This window comes from Sciurus carolinensis, chromosome 7 (genome assembly GCF_902686445.1).
Source record: "Sciurus carolinensis chromosome 7, mSciCar1.2, whole genome shotgun sequence".
Taxonomy (NCBI): Eukaryota; Metazoa; Chordata; class Mammalia; order Rodentia; family Sciuridae; genus Sciurus; species Sciurus carolinensis.
Window position 1 is genome coordinate 154,652,123 of NC_062219.1, and position 13,765 is coordinate 154,665,887.

Here is a 13,765-nt window from a genome sequence, read left to right on the forward strand (position 1 = left end):
ATGCATGAGGCCCTGGGTTCAATCCTCTACATCACATAAAAATAAAATAGAGGTATTATGCCCACCTACAACTAAAAAATATATTTTACAAAAAGGAAAAAGAAGAAATAGGGGGCTGGGGAGATAGCTCAGTTGGTAGAATGCTTGCCTCCAATCCCCAGCACCGCAAAAAAAAAAAAAAAAAAAAAAAAAAAAAAAAAAAAAAAAAAAAAAAAAAAGAAGAAGAAGAAGAAGAAGAAATAGGGACAAGGTCAATTTTGACCAGCTTGCCAGCTTGGTCTTAAATACCTGGCAGCAGAGTATTGCCTGAGCACGGTACAACTAAAAGGGAAAAATGTCTTTAACACAACTTAAACTGTACACTTGTGTCAGCCTTACCAAAAGTAAGCAAAACTGGAGGCTGTAAAGGAAGGCTTCTTATATGGAAATGCCTAATAACTAACAATCACAAAGGACTCCAGAGACATAAGTTTGTCCTGTTTCAGAAACTAGCTGAAATACTAATTTCTTTTGTATTGATTGTTTACCAGAAAAGTAACGTTTGCTGTCTTGTTTGTTGTTATCCTAGCATGAACCTCGCCCTATGCACATCTTGTTCAGTCACCTGCCAACTGCCACACTGGACCGCTGGACTGCTGTGAGGTTGAAAACCCCTAACTGACCATGCCCCACCTGACAGGAAACAAGGACTTTGGGTCACTTCCCTCTACTTCGCCTCTCTCAGCAGGAAGCAGCTTGGAGATGTCCGGAGCCCATTTTTCCATAGAAATGGAATGCAGAAATTGACAGTGGGGAAATGTTAACAGTGTCCACTTGCCCTTTTGAACTCAACTCTGAGGCTTATTTTTAAAAGGAACAAGTTTAAAAAAAAAAAAAAAAAAAAAAGGAACAAGTTTTCCTTCCCCTCTTCTCCCTCTCCCCTTCCCTAACCTGGGGGCAGAGAACAAGATTACCCTGAGCGCTCTCTGCTCCACAGAGGGAGGATCTAGGAGATGACTATCTCCCAAATTAACAAGTGAATGTTAACACAGGTCTGGTAGGGGATTGGAGGCAAGCACACCTGGAGTGAAGCCTTTGAAGAGCTGCTCCCGCAGCTCAGAAGCCCCAGCCTGCTTCTCTCTCCACTCTTGTGAGCTGAGGCATGTGGTTTCCACCCTCAAGTTTTCCCCCTGGCTGCAAGACAGCTGTGAAGCCAGAATTAAAGACAGGCAGTTAGTGTAGACAGATGATCCTGTCAGATCCAGGAAATGGAGGCCAGTTTGGATCCAGGAAGTTGGAGACGGCCCCTGGGAGATTGGAATGTGATGTCTCCAGAGCCCTCTGATCACTGATATTACCTGCCTGCACTACCCCTTCCAAAAGACTGCGGGCAGGAAGTTAGTTCATGACCCTGGGCTGCTTCCTGCCTGGGTCACTCATTTGACCCTACCCACTGCCCATCTGCTTCCCATTGTTGGCCACCTCACCAGCATCTCCTGGGCCTAGTCGCATAGGCAGGAAGGAGAGAGATAAGTGGGGTAGGCAGAACAAAGGAACTTCAGTCTATAAGAGGGGCAGGGCGCCCTCTCTTCTTGGGATGCCAGGACACCAGCCATGGCCCGCTTCTCCCTCCTGGATAAAACCTGCTCTATGTGCTTGCCTCGGCGTGCTTCTCTCATGTTCAAACTTCAGCACTGAGGAAGCAGAACTCGTCACCAATAACCTGCAGTATCAGCTGCTGCACCACTAGCACCAAAGTGCATGCTCTTAGCTGAAGGAAGAAAGAAGGAGGAGGGCAGTGGGAGAGTATAAAAATCTTCCAGCTGAGCCTTTCCTAAAGGATCTCTGGGTGAAATGCTGCCCCACGATTTCTACCTACTAACCGCTGACTCCATTCACCATTGGCATCCCCTGTCCACAAGAGGGAAGGACACATTACAGTACCCAAGGAAATCAAATCTAAGGAGAAGGGAAGTTGCAGCAGTCATCTCAACCCCAGAAGCCAAACTCAAACTGCTGCGACCATCAGATTCTTCAGCCTGGGTTACATCTGATTGCTGAGGGCTTCCATCACTGACTTACGTCCCAAATAAAGTGTCTAGAGAGGCCCTAAGTAGGACCAGCCTGCTCCACCAGCCTGTCCAGAACATAACCTCAGCAAATTAGTGATCTGCTGGCAGAGTGAGGAACAAATTCGCATGAAAATTCAGTTTAGCACGAACAAGGACCTGCGGGGCTAGTGAAGCAGCTCAGAAACACCCAGATAAGGATTTCCCAGAAAACGTCAGGCATGACCAGGAGTCACTGGCGGCACAGTCTCTAGAAACCAGCAAACTGTATTGCCTGCTAAGGGATCCCAGTTGCGCTTGGAGGTGACTTAAAGGGAGCAACGTGCCTGCTCTTCCCTCCCTCCAGACTTCCATCTGGCCCCGCGGTTAAAGACCATCTCCTCAGTCCACAGGCAAGGTGGTGGGTAAACTGCGCAGCAATGTTTTGAGTAACATCCCTTCTTCTGTGTTTACACACTCAACATCTGTTTTCCCACCCAGTTCTGCTGAGATTTCTACCATGATATAAGAGACATAACAGATGAACACAGAGGAATACCAATCTCACGCAAGCAGTGTTGGAGATTAGCTAGATAAACAGCGGAGCAACAGACATACGGGAGGCAGGCGGGCACTTTTCCTCGAAGTGGTGCGATCCGATGAGTTTGCATTTGAATTCTAACCTCCCCTCAAGGTCGCCGCCCAGCAACAGACGACAAACACGACTCTCAGCCAATCAGAACACTAGTGCTCCAGAGACCGGCATCTCCTGGAGGAGGGCAGACGCCCTCTGCTCCCTTCCAGATCGGGGGCTTAGCTCCGCAGAAAAGAGGAGCGCTGTGGACTGCCTTTGCCCAGGAGACTGTGACTTTCAGACCGGAGGGCCAAGAGGTAAGTGGAGGCGACCGATTGGAGGCAGGAAGGAGAGGGGCTGGAACAGTCAGAGGCAAGAAGAGAAGCCCGCGGAGGAAGGGCCGAGGTCCTGCACTGCCGGAGGCGGTGTGGGCGCAGCGCCTGCAGAGGTTAGGCCTGGGGGAGGGAGGGGCAGTTACCGGAGGAAACCTGCCGGCTGCACATTCTTAAGGTGGTATGATCAGGCTGGGCGGTGCTGCACCCCTTTAATCCCAGCAGCGCAGGAGACTGAGACAGGAGGATGGAGTTCAAAGCCAGCCTCAGAAATTCAGTGAGGCCCTTGGGGCCTCAAAATAAAAATTAAGGAAGGACTGGGGATGTGGCTCAGTGATTAGCACCTTCAAAAAAGGGGGCGGGGCTATATTATGGTCAGAAAGAAGCAATGGTCCCTTCCCTTAAACGCATCCCTCAGGTATGCGTTCTAAGATTCTGAAGAGGTTTGCCTTACAGATTTATGTGTGAAGATGTTCATTATAGAACTATTTGTAGTATAGAAAGTGTTAATCAACAAACAGGACTGGGAAATGGACGAACAATTCATGGTCCAACCACAGAAGAAAGTTGCTTTCAGGCATTAGAAATCATGTTGTTGATGAAGAGTTTTTGTTATGACTTTAACATTAGATTCATACATTACACCTTATTTGGTATCTACTGTGGGTAGTGTCTGTTTCTCTTTCCATTCTTAATTCTACCAAAACGTACAGTATATTTTGCAATGGGCTGCAAGCTATTACATTGTGTAAATGCGCCCTTGTCTTCTTAGCCCTTAATTTATTTGTGCTATTTAAGTCGTATCTACATTTTGCCCTTGTAGATACTTTTGACTGCCTCAAACATAAATCTTTGTTTAGTATAAATGCTTCCCAAATATATATGTTCCCACAAAGTACATGATTACCATTAGAAATTATTTCAAAATTGTCTGTAATCAGAAAGAAAAAACAATGTCCTAAAAAAAATGAAAACTCTGAGGACTGCAGAGAATCTTTAGCTCAGGGACTGAAAAAAAGTTTATCTTAACCTCTGTAGCTACACAAAGAGTTGTTTTGAGGAGTAGAAGATGTGTCCAATTAGGGCACATAGGTCTTTTTCATGATTATAACAAAATAACTGAGACAAGATACTTTGTAAAGAAAAGTTTATCTAGCTCACAGTCCTGAAGGTTCAAGGGCTGTATCTTATGAGGCTTTTTTGCTGCAAGAGTCCCAAGGTGGTGTAGGGCATCACATGGCAAGAGTGACCCGGTCTCTTTCTCCCTCTTCTTAAAGTCACCTGGATTCCTTTATGGGGGCTCCACCCTGATGACATCATCTAACCCTGATCATTCCCAAAGCCTCCACCCTCTAAGCACCATAATCAGATTAAATTTCCACCCACTCACTTCCTCGCAGTGGAAATTAAGTTTCAACGCACTAATGCTGGGGGGGAGATACACTCAGACCCTATCCAAACTATAGCAGGAGCCTTCGGGCCCAGAGGGGAAGAGAGGCCAGCAGAGACATGGGGGTGTGCTACACCGCCCCCTCCTGTCTAGCCCTTTTTGGTCCCTGGCAGTTGACGGAGTGCGCTTGGCACACACTGGGTGCCTGGTAAATATTTGTTAAATGACTGAATGAAAGCAGGGGCTGGCCCATCTCCTACTCCTGGCTCTCCTGATCAGTGGATTGTGATGACAAGTGGTAGGTTCAGCCGTGAATGACTCCAGGGCCCCGCCAGGGGTAGGCCTTCTGGGCTGAGGTTTGACCTTGGTGCTGGCAGTGGGTTGGGTTCTAGGGGTGTGCTCCAAGCCAGGCACAGCCTCCAGCCTTTTGCCAGAACTCCCTTCACTCTCACCTCCAGGAAAGGAGGGGATACATGGCAGGCAGAGGAGACAGGGAGGGCGCTAGACCACATCCTCAGCCCTGTGTGACCTGGCTAACCTCGAGCTGGCTCTCTGGGGCCATCCACTGGGCAGCTGGGAGGGCAAACAGGATCAAGCTGTCTTTGCTGGCAAACCAAAACTGGGCACAAGTGGAAGCAGGGAGGCCAGCTAGGAGGTCTTGCCTTAATCAGAGCGGGACATGGAGGGTGGGCCTGGCTCTATCAGGAGAAGCCATGGGACTGAATATTTCCAGAAGGTAAAGGCAAGGATTTCCTAATGGGATAACATGTGTGTTTAACACATACACGCTGGTGATTTTCTATTTTGAAACTGAAAGATCAAGAGACTCCAGGGCAGGCACTTTTAGCAGTGAAGAAAATTAGGTCTGGAGGCTTGAGTTAGCTCTGGGGAGATGGAGGCTTCAACAAGAACCCTGTGTCTTCTCCCAGGCCATGGTTTCTGCCCCCGCTTCTGCTGTCTTTTGACATGCAGCCCTGATGGACTCATGGCGCTCCCCGGCTCTCCCTGTGCTCCGCCTCGCCTGCCTCCTCTTGGTCCAGTGGCCCACACCGTGCTCAGGTAAGGAATGACAGGCACTGCTTCAGTGTGTCTGAAGCTGACAGTCACCATCAATGCCACTTACAGCTTCTGGCTCCTTCTCACCCCTGGAAGTTCCATCCCAAACCGAAGGTTCGAAAGCCATTAAGAGACGAGGCTTCTGTGAGGACCGTGCCCACCCCTGCCCGAGAAGCCCGCTGCTTTCACGACCCCCACACAACACCCTCTGATGTCGTTTCCTTCTTTTGCTGACCAGCTCAGTTTGCTGTGATAGGACCCTCTGGGCCCATCGTGGCTGTGGCGGGTGAAGATGCTGATCTGCCCTGTCACCTGTCCCCGGCGATGAGCGCCGAGACCATGGAGCTGAGGTGGGTGAGGTCCAGCCTTAGGCAGGTGGTATCCGTGTATGCAGACGGACAGCAAGTGGAAGACAGACAGATAGCAGAGTACCGAGGGAGAACTTCGGTCCTGAGAGACGGCCTCGCCGCAGGGAAGGCTACTCTCCGAATACACAGTGTCAGAGCCTCTGACAGTGGACGCTACCTGTGTTATTTCCAGGATGGCAGCTTCTATGAGAAAGCCATGGTGGAGCTGAAGGTGGGAGGTGAGCCTTTGAGTGTCGTCCCCTGGGGCCTGGGGTAGATGCGGGAACATGCTGTGAGGTCATCCCGCCCATCTGCCCTGGGGCCCTGAGGAAGACCAGGTTTCCCTGCAGAAAGCCTCCCTCCTGTTGGCCACCAGGGTTCTAACAAGGGAAGTGGGGACAGGGACAGGAAGGGCAAGAGATCATCTCTTGCATAGCCTGATACACAGCTGTTAGGGTTAACTGTGTACAGATGGCACTGCAGCCCCTCCAGCCAGATGCCATGGGCCCTGGGAGGCTGACCTTTAGGGACCGTATCTGTCGCTATTCTGTAGCCAGTGACCCCCAGAAACACACCTGTAGTCAAACCTGCTGAGTTTGTCATTTGTTCCAGCTAAGAATACACACCATGGGGAACTGGGGTGCCTGGGTCGGAAGGTGCTAGAGAGAACAGACGGAATGTAGCCTGTATCCAGGGCCTGGGGGAGGGTTTGCAGACACAGGCCTCTGCTCCGGATCGGATGCTGTCAGGAAAGTGGGAAGATGGTTAGTTTGTGGTGGGAACCTTAATACATCTTCTCTGGGAAGAAGGAGCTGAGGCGAGTTAGAGCTCTGACTGGTGACTGGGCTGAGTCCCTGCTGCACACAGTGCGTCTAGTTGTCGTGGTTGGAACGATGTTCTTGCTTTTCCTTACATGCAGACACAGTTGTGCTGTGGCCTTGTGCTTCTTCCATGTCTGTCATAGTGGCACAGTGCCATTGGCTGATGTTAGTCTTCTGTGAAATCGCCCATGTTCAGCAGAATACCACGCCCTGACCTTGGGTTCCGGTGTCCAGGTGGCCTTTCTCTTCCTCAGTACAGTTCTGGCCTGGGGCTTCTGGTGGGGTGTGGTCAACGGCTGAAGCAGCGGAGGGAGAGGGCAGGTCTTGGTACTTGTTCCTGGCCCCATCCCTGCAGTCACCTCAGCTGGTTGCTTTCCCCTGCCAAAGTCCTGCCCCTCTGGAGAAGCCCTCGTTGCAGGCTTGTCTTCTCTTAGGTCTCAGTAAAGCTCCCTCTCCTCCTCCCTCAGAGTCACAATCCCCCAGTAGTGGCCTGGGCACTGCCCTAGTCCCTGCAGTTTCTCCTCACCAGGACCTGCTTTTGGAAGCGACTCCTGAATGGAACTCTCCTTGTGTTACCTAATGCAAATGATTCCCATTGACGCCCTCCCGGCCACAGAGGCTCGAGTTTAGCCTGACTTCTCCTTCCACAGCACTGGGTTCTGATCTCCACATTGAAATGAAGGGCTACGAGGATGGAGGGATCCATCTGGAGTGCACGTCCCCCGGCTGGTACCCCCAGCCCCAAGCAGAATGGAGAGATGCCAGGGGGAAGCCCGTCCCAGCTGCAGCAGCGCCTGCAGTTGCAGATGGAGCAGGCATGTACACAGTGGCAGCCCCGGTGATCCTGAGAGGCGGCTCGGGACAGGGGGTGTCCTGTGCCATCAGAAACTCCCTCCTTGGCCAGGAGAAGACAGCCAGGATTTCCATCGCAGGTTAGTACCCTGCTTAGCCCAGGGACTCGAACTGCACTGTGGCTACTCAAAGAGGGAGAATGTGCAGAGTCTCTCCTTGGGTGTTTGCAGTGGACCCAACCTCCAGAGCAGGGACCCGAGCTTTCTCCTTGCTGGGTGGGAGCTCCTCTCTCCCATAAAGCTGTTTTTGCCATCTGCATTTACTGCACATTCCCTGCCTATCGGAAATGGTGACAAAGCGGTGGGAATGGGGGGTGGCAAAGAAAAGGTCCTTAAGCAGAGTCAGATGAATATATATATATATATATATATATATATATATATGTATATATATATAACAATATATCACATCATAAAGGAAAAAACCTAACATTAAAATAGAGGGAGATTTAGGACAATGTAGTAGAAAAATTAACAAAGGACATGAATTATTAGCCCTCAGAAAAGGAAATAAGCCCTCGAAACAGGTGCATATACTCATTCATCAGAGAAACACGGATTAAAAGTTTTTCCACTTATGAGACTGGCCAAAAAAAAAAAAAAAGAAAGAAAAGAAAAGAAAATGGAGGCGGAGGACAAGCAAGGCCAGGGGCAGGAACAGGGGAGGACGGGCTCAGCGTGGGCTGGTCTGCTGGGCTGGTTGGGGTGTGTGCACCAGCACTACCTCTAACCCGGGCTTCATAGCGATATCTGTCCAACTACCAATCATTGATCCAGAATTCCTCTTCTGGGAGACAGCGGCAGGACGGCGTGTGCTAGGTTACTCCGTAGAGCACCGGCTGCGCACGGTTAGGAACAGTGCAGATCTTCGCTGGCAGCGACGTCCACGCCAGGGCACGCGCACCTCTGCGAAGGAAGACGCGTGGCCGGGCTGACACGGGAGGGCCTCCAAGATCACTGCAGGGCAGAGGCAGCAGGACGCAGGGCAGTGCGTGCAACCCTATTTGTGTGCCCTTGCATCACACCGCCACACCCTAACCACTGCTCGCTCCCTCGCTTGCAGACCCCTTCTTCTCCAGCGCGCGGCCCTGGATCGCCGCCCTGGCCGGGACCCTGCCCATCCTGCTGCTGCTCCTCGCGGGGGCCGGGTACTTCTTGTGGCGACAGTGGGAAGAAAACAAGGCTCTGTCCCTAGAGAAAGCGCAGGAGCGAGTGCGGAGAGAGAAGGCACAGGCGGAAAAGGAGCAGGAGAGCCGCGCGAAAGGTGGGTGACCCAGGAGGGAGCTGGGAGCCTCGTCCCATTCCGCCCCGGAGCTGGGAGCTGGGTCGTTGTAGGATTGTTTTTAAAATTAAATAAAACCTCGTCCCTAATGTCATTATCTTTCTGCTTATTTTCCAGAGGAGCTCCAGTATGAACTCAGTAAGTTCCTACCTGGAGACCCAGACATGTCTCCCCATTCCTGCTTCAAGCACCCCGTGACTCTTGCCTGTCTTTCCATTGCAGAGTGGAGAAGGATCCAGTACATGGCTCGTGAGTGACTCTGTCTTTTTCCCTGGATTAAAATCTAAGACTCACTCCCTGCTGGGACACTTTGCAGCCTTTAACTCCTGCCCAGGGGTCAGAATGGTCCTTTATGTGCTTGCCCTCTCTCTCTCTCTCTCTCTCTCTCTCTCTCTCTCTCTCTCTCTCTCTCTCTCACACACACACACACACACACACATACACACACGGAAAAGAAAGGGGGCAGGGGAATGAACAGAGTATGAGCGGCCTTCTCTGTTCGAGGAAGCTCACTAGTTGATAGACAAAAACTACAGACTGCTGAGAAGAAAAGAATGGAAGATCATGAGAAATAAGAAAATCGGGAGAAAGGAGGGGAAAGTGTCATGCCTGGACAGGAATGACTAGAGTGGCTCAGTTCTTACAGGTTTATTATAACTGTTTTCAAAACTCAGTTCCTGAGGGCGGTTGGGGATCCAGCTCACTGGTAGAGCAATTCTGGGCCCTGGGCTCAGTCACCAGCAGTGCAAACAAAAGCGGAACAGAAGAGTCCCTGAAATTGTATTAAGTTTGAAAAATTCTATTCAGAAGAAAGCAGAAAATAATACCGACCAAGGTAAGTGAATCTTGCACACACACACACATCCTGACATGATGACGCCTCCACTAAGGTTCCTGTGTGCAAAGTGGATGGACTGGACGCATCAGGAAGGGTTCTCAGGGTGACTGGGTCACCATATGGAACCCCAAATACTGCCAGCCCTCTGTGCAGCCGGATGCTGCTTGTTCACAAAAGTCAGAGCCTAGAGGTGATCCCATGTCCCAGCTGCCAGTCCTCCTGTTGCCACATGCCCCCAGAGGTCCAAGGGTATGCTCCACACCCGCTAGATCTGGGCTGGATCCCATGTGGACCCTCCAGGTGACCTTAAACTCATTCACCTCTGACATGACAGATCCAACCATTCCCAAATCAGGGAAGGAAAGTGGTGGCACCCTGATTCCTGGAAGTCTTTCTCTCCAGGAGCACTCTGGTGACAGTGTGAACTCTCACCACATAGTCCCAGCAATGCCCTTAGAGTGTGGCTCCCTTTCTCCACTCATGGACCATAAATAAAATTTCCTGCCTGTACCCAGAACTCTTGACAGTTCAAGGGCTGTCAGTAATTTGGGGGTTCTGTTTCATGACCCAGGCACTGTGAGAACCCTTCCTGACGTGGTCCAGTCCATCCACTTTGTACATATGTCCTCCTGTACCCGAGTGGAGGTGGCACCATGTCTAGATGTGCGTGGATATGTGTGCAAGATTCCAAGTTCCGGCCACGGCAGAGCTCAGGAGACATCCCTGCTTTTCTTCCCTTGCAGGTGGAGCAAAGTCTTCAGCCTATGCTGGTGAGTGATCCTAAAACTGAGCTTTCTGGCATGGGTGCCCTAAGCATTTCAGCCTTTACTCTGCTGTTACCACTGATGTTCCCTGTAGTTATAATCCGTTCTAACCCCAGGCTCATCTTTGGTGGGAGTACTCCCTTTACTTTCAGAGCCTATGAGTGACCCCTCACCTGCTGGCAAACATGCCAGCCCTTGGCAGAGCTTGGACATGCTGCCCAGGGAAGAGATCCCACCACTTTTGAGAAAGTGCTACCTACCCCTGAGCCATGAGAGCTGTAGATAAGAGAAAGTGGAGAGACTCTGAATAAAGAGAGAGAAGAAAGATTTGATGAGAACAGTTAATAGGAATATTGACCTTTTCCTTATCTCTGTCTCCTTTTTTTTTTTTTTTTTTTTTTTTTTCCAGAATGGAAGGCAGCTCTCTTCCAAGCTGGTAAGTCAGTCACTGTGTTTCCTAGGACAAGAACCTAAGGGACTATGTTCCCTTTTTCTTTTCTAACTCTTGAGATCTGAGGAAGTAAAGTCCATTTGAGAAGGAAAGTTCCAGATGGGCAACTTCAGTTCCCATATGACCCTCATTTCACCCTCTCTTTCTGTTGGACACAAGACCCCTGGAACTTTTCCTCATGATATTAACTAGAGTCACAATCAGGGCAGGCAAGGGATGGTGGGCTGTGGACTCAGGCCTCTTCAAGGCTCAGATCTTGAATGCTGAGGCTCTGAGGAACAGGAAAAGTGACTGACCCCACAGACACACCCTTCAACTCTCTGCAGCAAATGTGGTTCTGGATCCTGACACAGCAAACCCCATCCTCCTTGTTTCTGAGGACAAGAAGAGTCTGCAGCGGGCAGAGGAACGGCAAAATCTGCCGGACAACCCTGAAAGATTTGATTGGCATTACTGTGTGCTTGGCCGTGAGAACTTCACCTCCGGGAGACACTACTGGGAGGTGGAAGTTGGGGACAGGAAAGAATGGCATGTTGGGGTGTGTGGGGAGAAGGTGGAGAAGAAATGCTGGGTTAAAATGACACCTGAGAATGGATTCTGGACAATGGGCTTGTCTGGTGGGCATGACTATCGGGCTCTCACTGAACCCAGGACCAAGTTGACCCTCTGTGAGCCCCCCACCAGGGTGGGGGTTTTCCTGGACTATGAGGCTGGAGAGGTGTCATTCTATAATGCAGTGGATGGCTCTCACATCTACACCTTCCCGCACTCCTCCTTCTCTGGGCCTCTGTGGCCTGTTTTTAGAATTTTGACTGTGGAGCCCACTGCCCTGACCATTTGCCCACTGCTGAAAGGAATGGAGAGGCCCCTTGTTTCTGACCTAGTGCCTGGCCTTTCCCCAGAAACCCCAGTGACCTCGGACTTAGCTAACGGGAGGGAGGAGCCTCAGGCAGAGGTCAGGGCTCCACTTCTCCCCGCCCCACCTGGAGCTGAGGGTCTCCCCCTCAGCCGCCCACTACAGCTGTAAAGCTACCTGCACACGCTGCTCCAAGCACTTTACCAATGTCAGTTCAGCTGTTCTGTGAGACGATTCCTCTAGTTCAGTGCCATTTTATTGACCCTCTTGTATAGATCAGGAAATTTGTGTGTAGAAAGTGAATGAGTTTTCCAAAGATGCTGTGACTCGTGAACAACAGCTGGAATTTGAACAGTATCTGTCAGAACCTGGAACGGGCTGTGCTCTGAGAGCCGCCTCAGGTGGACCTCACTCACTTCATTCTCAAACAGCCCTGTGAGGTGTTCTCATTTTGAAGTTGAGACAAGGCAAAGTGAATTAGCAGATGATTCAAGCAGTAAGTTGTGCAATGAGAGATGGTCAACATCTGTCCCCACACCAGCCTGTTCCTCCCTTCCAGCCAGATTGTCCCCATGAAAGGGCCCAGGAGTAACCCTGAGGTTCCCCTCCATGGATCACTGTACCTGGTGTAGAGGTCACACCCTGCTTGGTTTCTCGCCAGCACTGCTTGGGTGGCTCTGCTGGGTGACTTGGCCCAGGGGATGAGTTCACAGAAAAAGCCCTATCATACAAGACCCAGGGACACATCCTTAACTGATAATGGGGCACAGATGGCCTGCCCTGTAAATGCTATGCATGACCATGGAGCCAGAACTAATCTTCCATAACTGTGATCTCTGGGAACCACAGTTAATCAAGTTTGTCCATGAAATAAAAATTAGGGAAGGAGAAGCCAGAAGAGCTTCCTGGGTTTTTCTCTGTGCTGCAGTCCATCTCCAGGAAAGGGGCCATGCACCCTGGCTCCCTGGGGTGTTGGACCAACATTCTTTTAACTGGTGAGCACTGAGGAGGAGCACCTCAGATTGGCACTGCTAAGGCTCACCTCTGTCTCTGCCCAGCTGTGGTCCTCAAGTTCTGTTTGTTCAATAAATGCATTGGTGACCCCGCTGTTCAACTGGGCTTGTCTGCATGCTGGCATACCTCGCCACGTGATCCGCACACCCACCCTACTCGCGGGCTCCCCAGTTTGCTCCACTGCCACATGTGCACGCAGTCCTTGCCTTAGTTTTCTCTTGCTGCCATAATTAACTACCACGAACTTGGAGACCTAACCCAACTTCGGCACCTCACAGTCTACAGTCAGAGTGCACTGCAGTCTGACTGGGCTGCACTCAAGGTGTCTTCAGGCTGTGTGCCCTCGGAGGCACCAGGGAAGAATCTGTTTTCTTCTTACTCAGACTGTTGGCAGAACTCAGCCCCTTGAGCACATTAACTCTCCCCTGAATGGTTCTTTTACCTTCTCCATCTGCATTCATTCCAAGGGGTACTTTCAGGCAGGCTGCCTCACCAGAGGAACACAAATGAAGGAAAATGCTCAAAAAAAAAAAAAATCAACTGTTCATTTGGGAAATTTTGGTTCAGGTCTAAATATCGTCCTTTCTATGTCAATATCTAGGACTCTAAAAATCTATCAGCATTTCTTTAAAAGATTAAGCATAAGCTAAGTGTGGTGTGGCAGGAGGACCCCAAATTCAAGGCCAGTCTGGATGATTTAGCAAGACTGTCTCAAGATAAAACATTTTTAAAAGACAAGGAATGTAGTTCAGTGATAATAAATTCAGCTCCTTGCAGATAGCATGGAGGTCACTTAAGCTGTCCCTCTCTGGCTCCTGGAACCCACCTTCCACCTTCAAATCAGCAACAGCAGATTGAGTAACTCTTCCCCTTTCTCCTGGCCCTTCTCCCTTTGTATCTCTCTGGCTCTATTGTCTTCTTTTAAGGACCCATGTGATAAGACTGAGTCCACCCAGATAATTCAGAATAATATCTCTAAGGTTCATGATCTTAATTCTACCCAGAAGGTTCCTTTTGCCAAGTAACATATCACATATGCAAGTTTCACAGCGGACATCATTGGGAGTGGAGGGCGGACATCATTGGGAGTGGAGGCACTATACATCTAGCGTATTTTAATTTGGGAAGTGATCAGCAATCACAAGTACAGAAATAAAGTTTG

At 50.2% G+C, this 13,765-nt stretch overlaps 1 protein-coding gene across 1 annotated transcript; it reads left to right on the forward strand.

The window, feature by feature from the left end:
• The first annotated feature begins 900 nt into the window (after positions 1-900).
• LOC124988680 (butyrophilin subfamily 3 member A3-like) lies at positions 901-12,707 on the forward strand. Its single transcript, XM_047558362.1, has 10 exons — positions 901-2,918; positions 5,253-5,382; positions 5,618-5,965; positions 7,198-7,479; positions 8,462-8,662; positions 8,798-8,818; positions 8,903-8,929; positions 10,262-10,288; positions 10,692-10,718; positions 11,060-12,707. The coding sequence occupies exons 2-10, from the start codon at positions 5,301-5,303 to the stop codon at positions 11,758-11,760; spliced, it is 1,716 nt and encodes a 571-aa protein (XP_047414318.1). The 5' UTR covers positions 901-2,918; positions 5,253-5,300; the 3' UTR covers positions 11,761-12,707.
• The last annotated feature ends 1,058 nt before the right edge of the window (positions 12,708-13,765 follow it).

What these genes read in the sequence shown, in the direction of transcription:
- LOC124988680 (XM_047558362.1), top strand. Translation starts at nt 5,301, where the DNA reads ATGGACTCATGGCGCTCCCCGGCTCTCCCTGTGCTCCGCCTCGCCTGC. An exon ending in AGCCAGGATTTCCATCGCAG is followed by an intron (nt 7,480 to 8,461) that starts GTTAGTACCCTG and finishes CCTCGCTTGCAG; the next exon opens with ACCCCTTCTTCTCCAGCGCG. An exon ending in AAGGATCCAGTACATGGCTC is followed by an intron (nt 8,930 to 10,261) that starts GTGAGTGACTCT and finishes CTTCCCTTGCAG; the next exon opens with GTGGAGCAAAGTCTTCAGCC.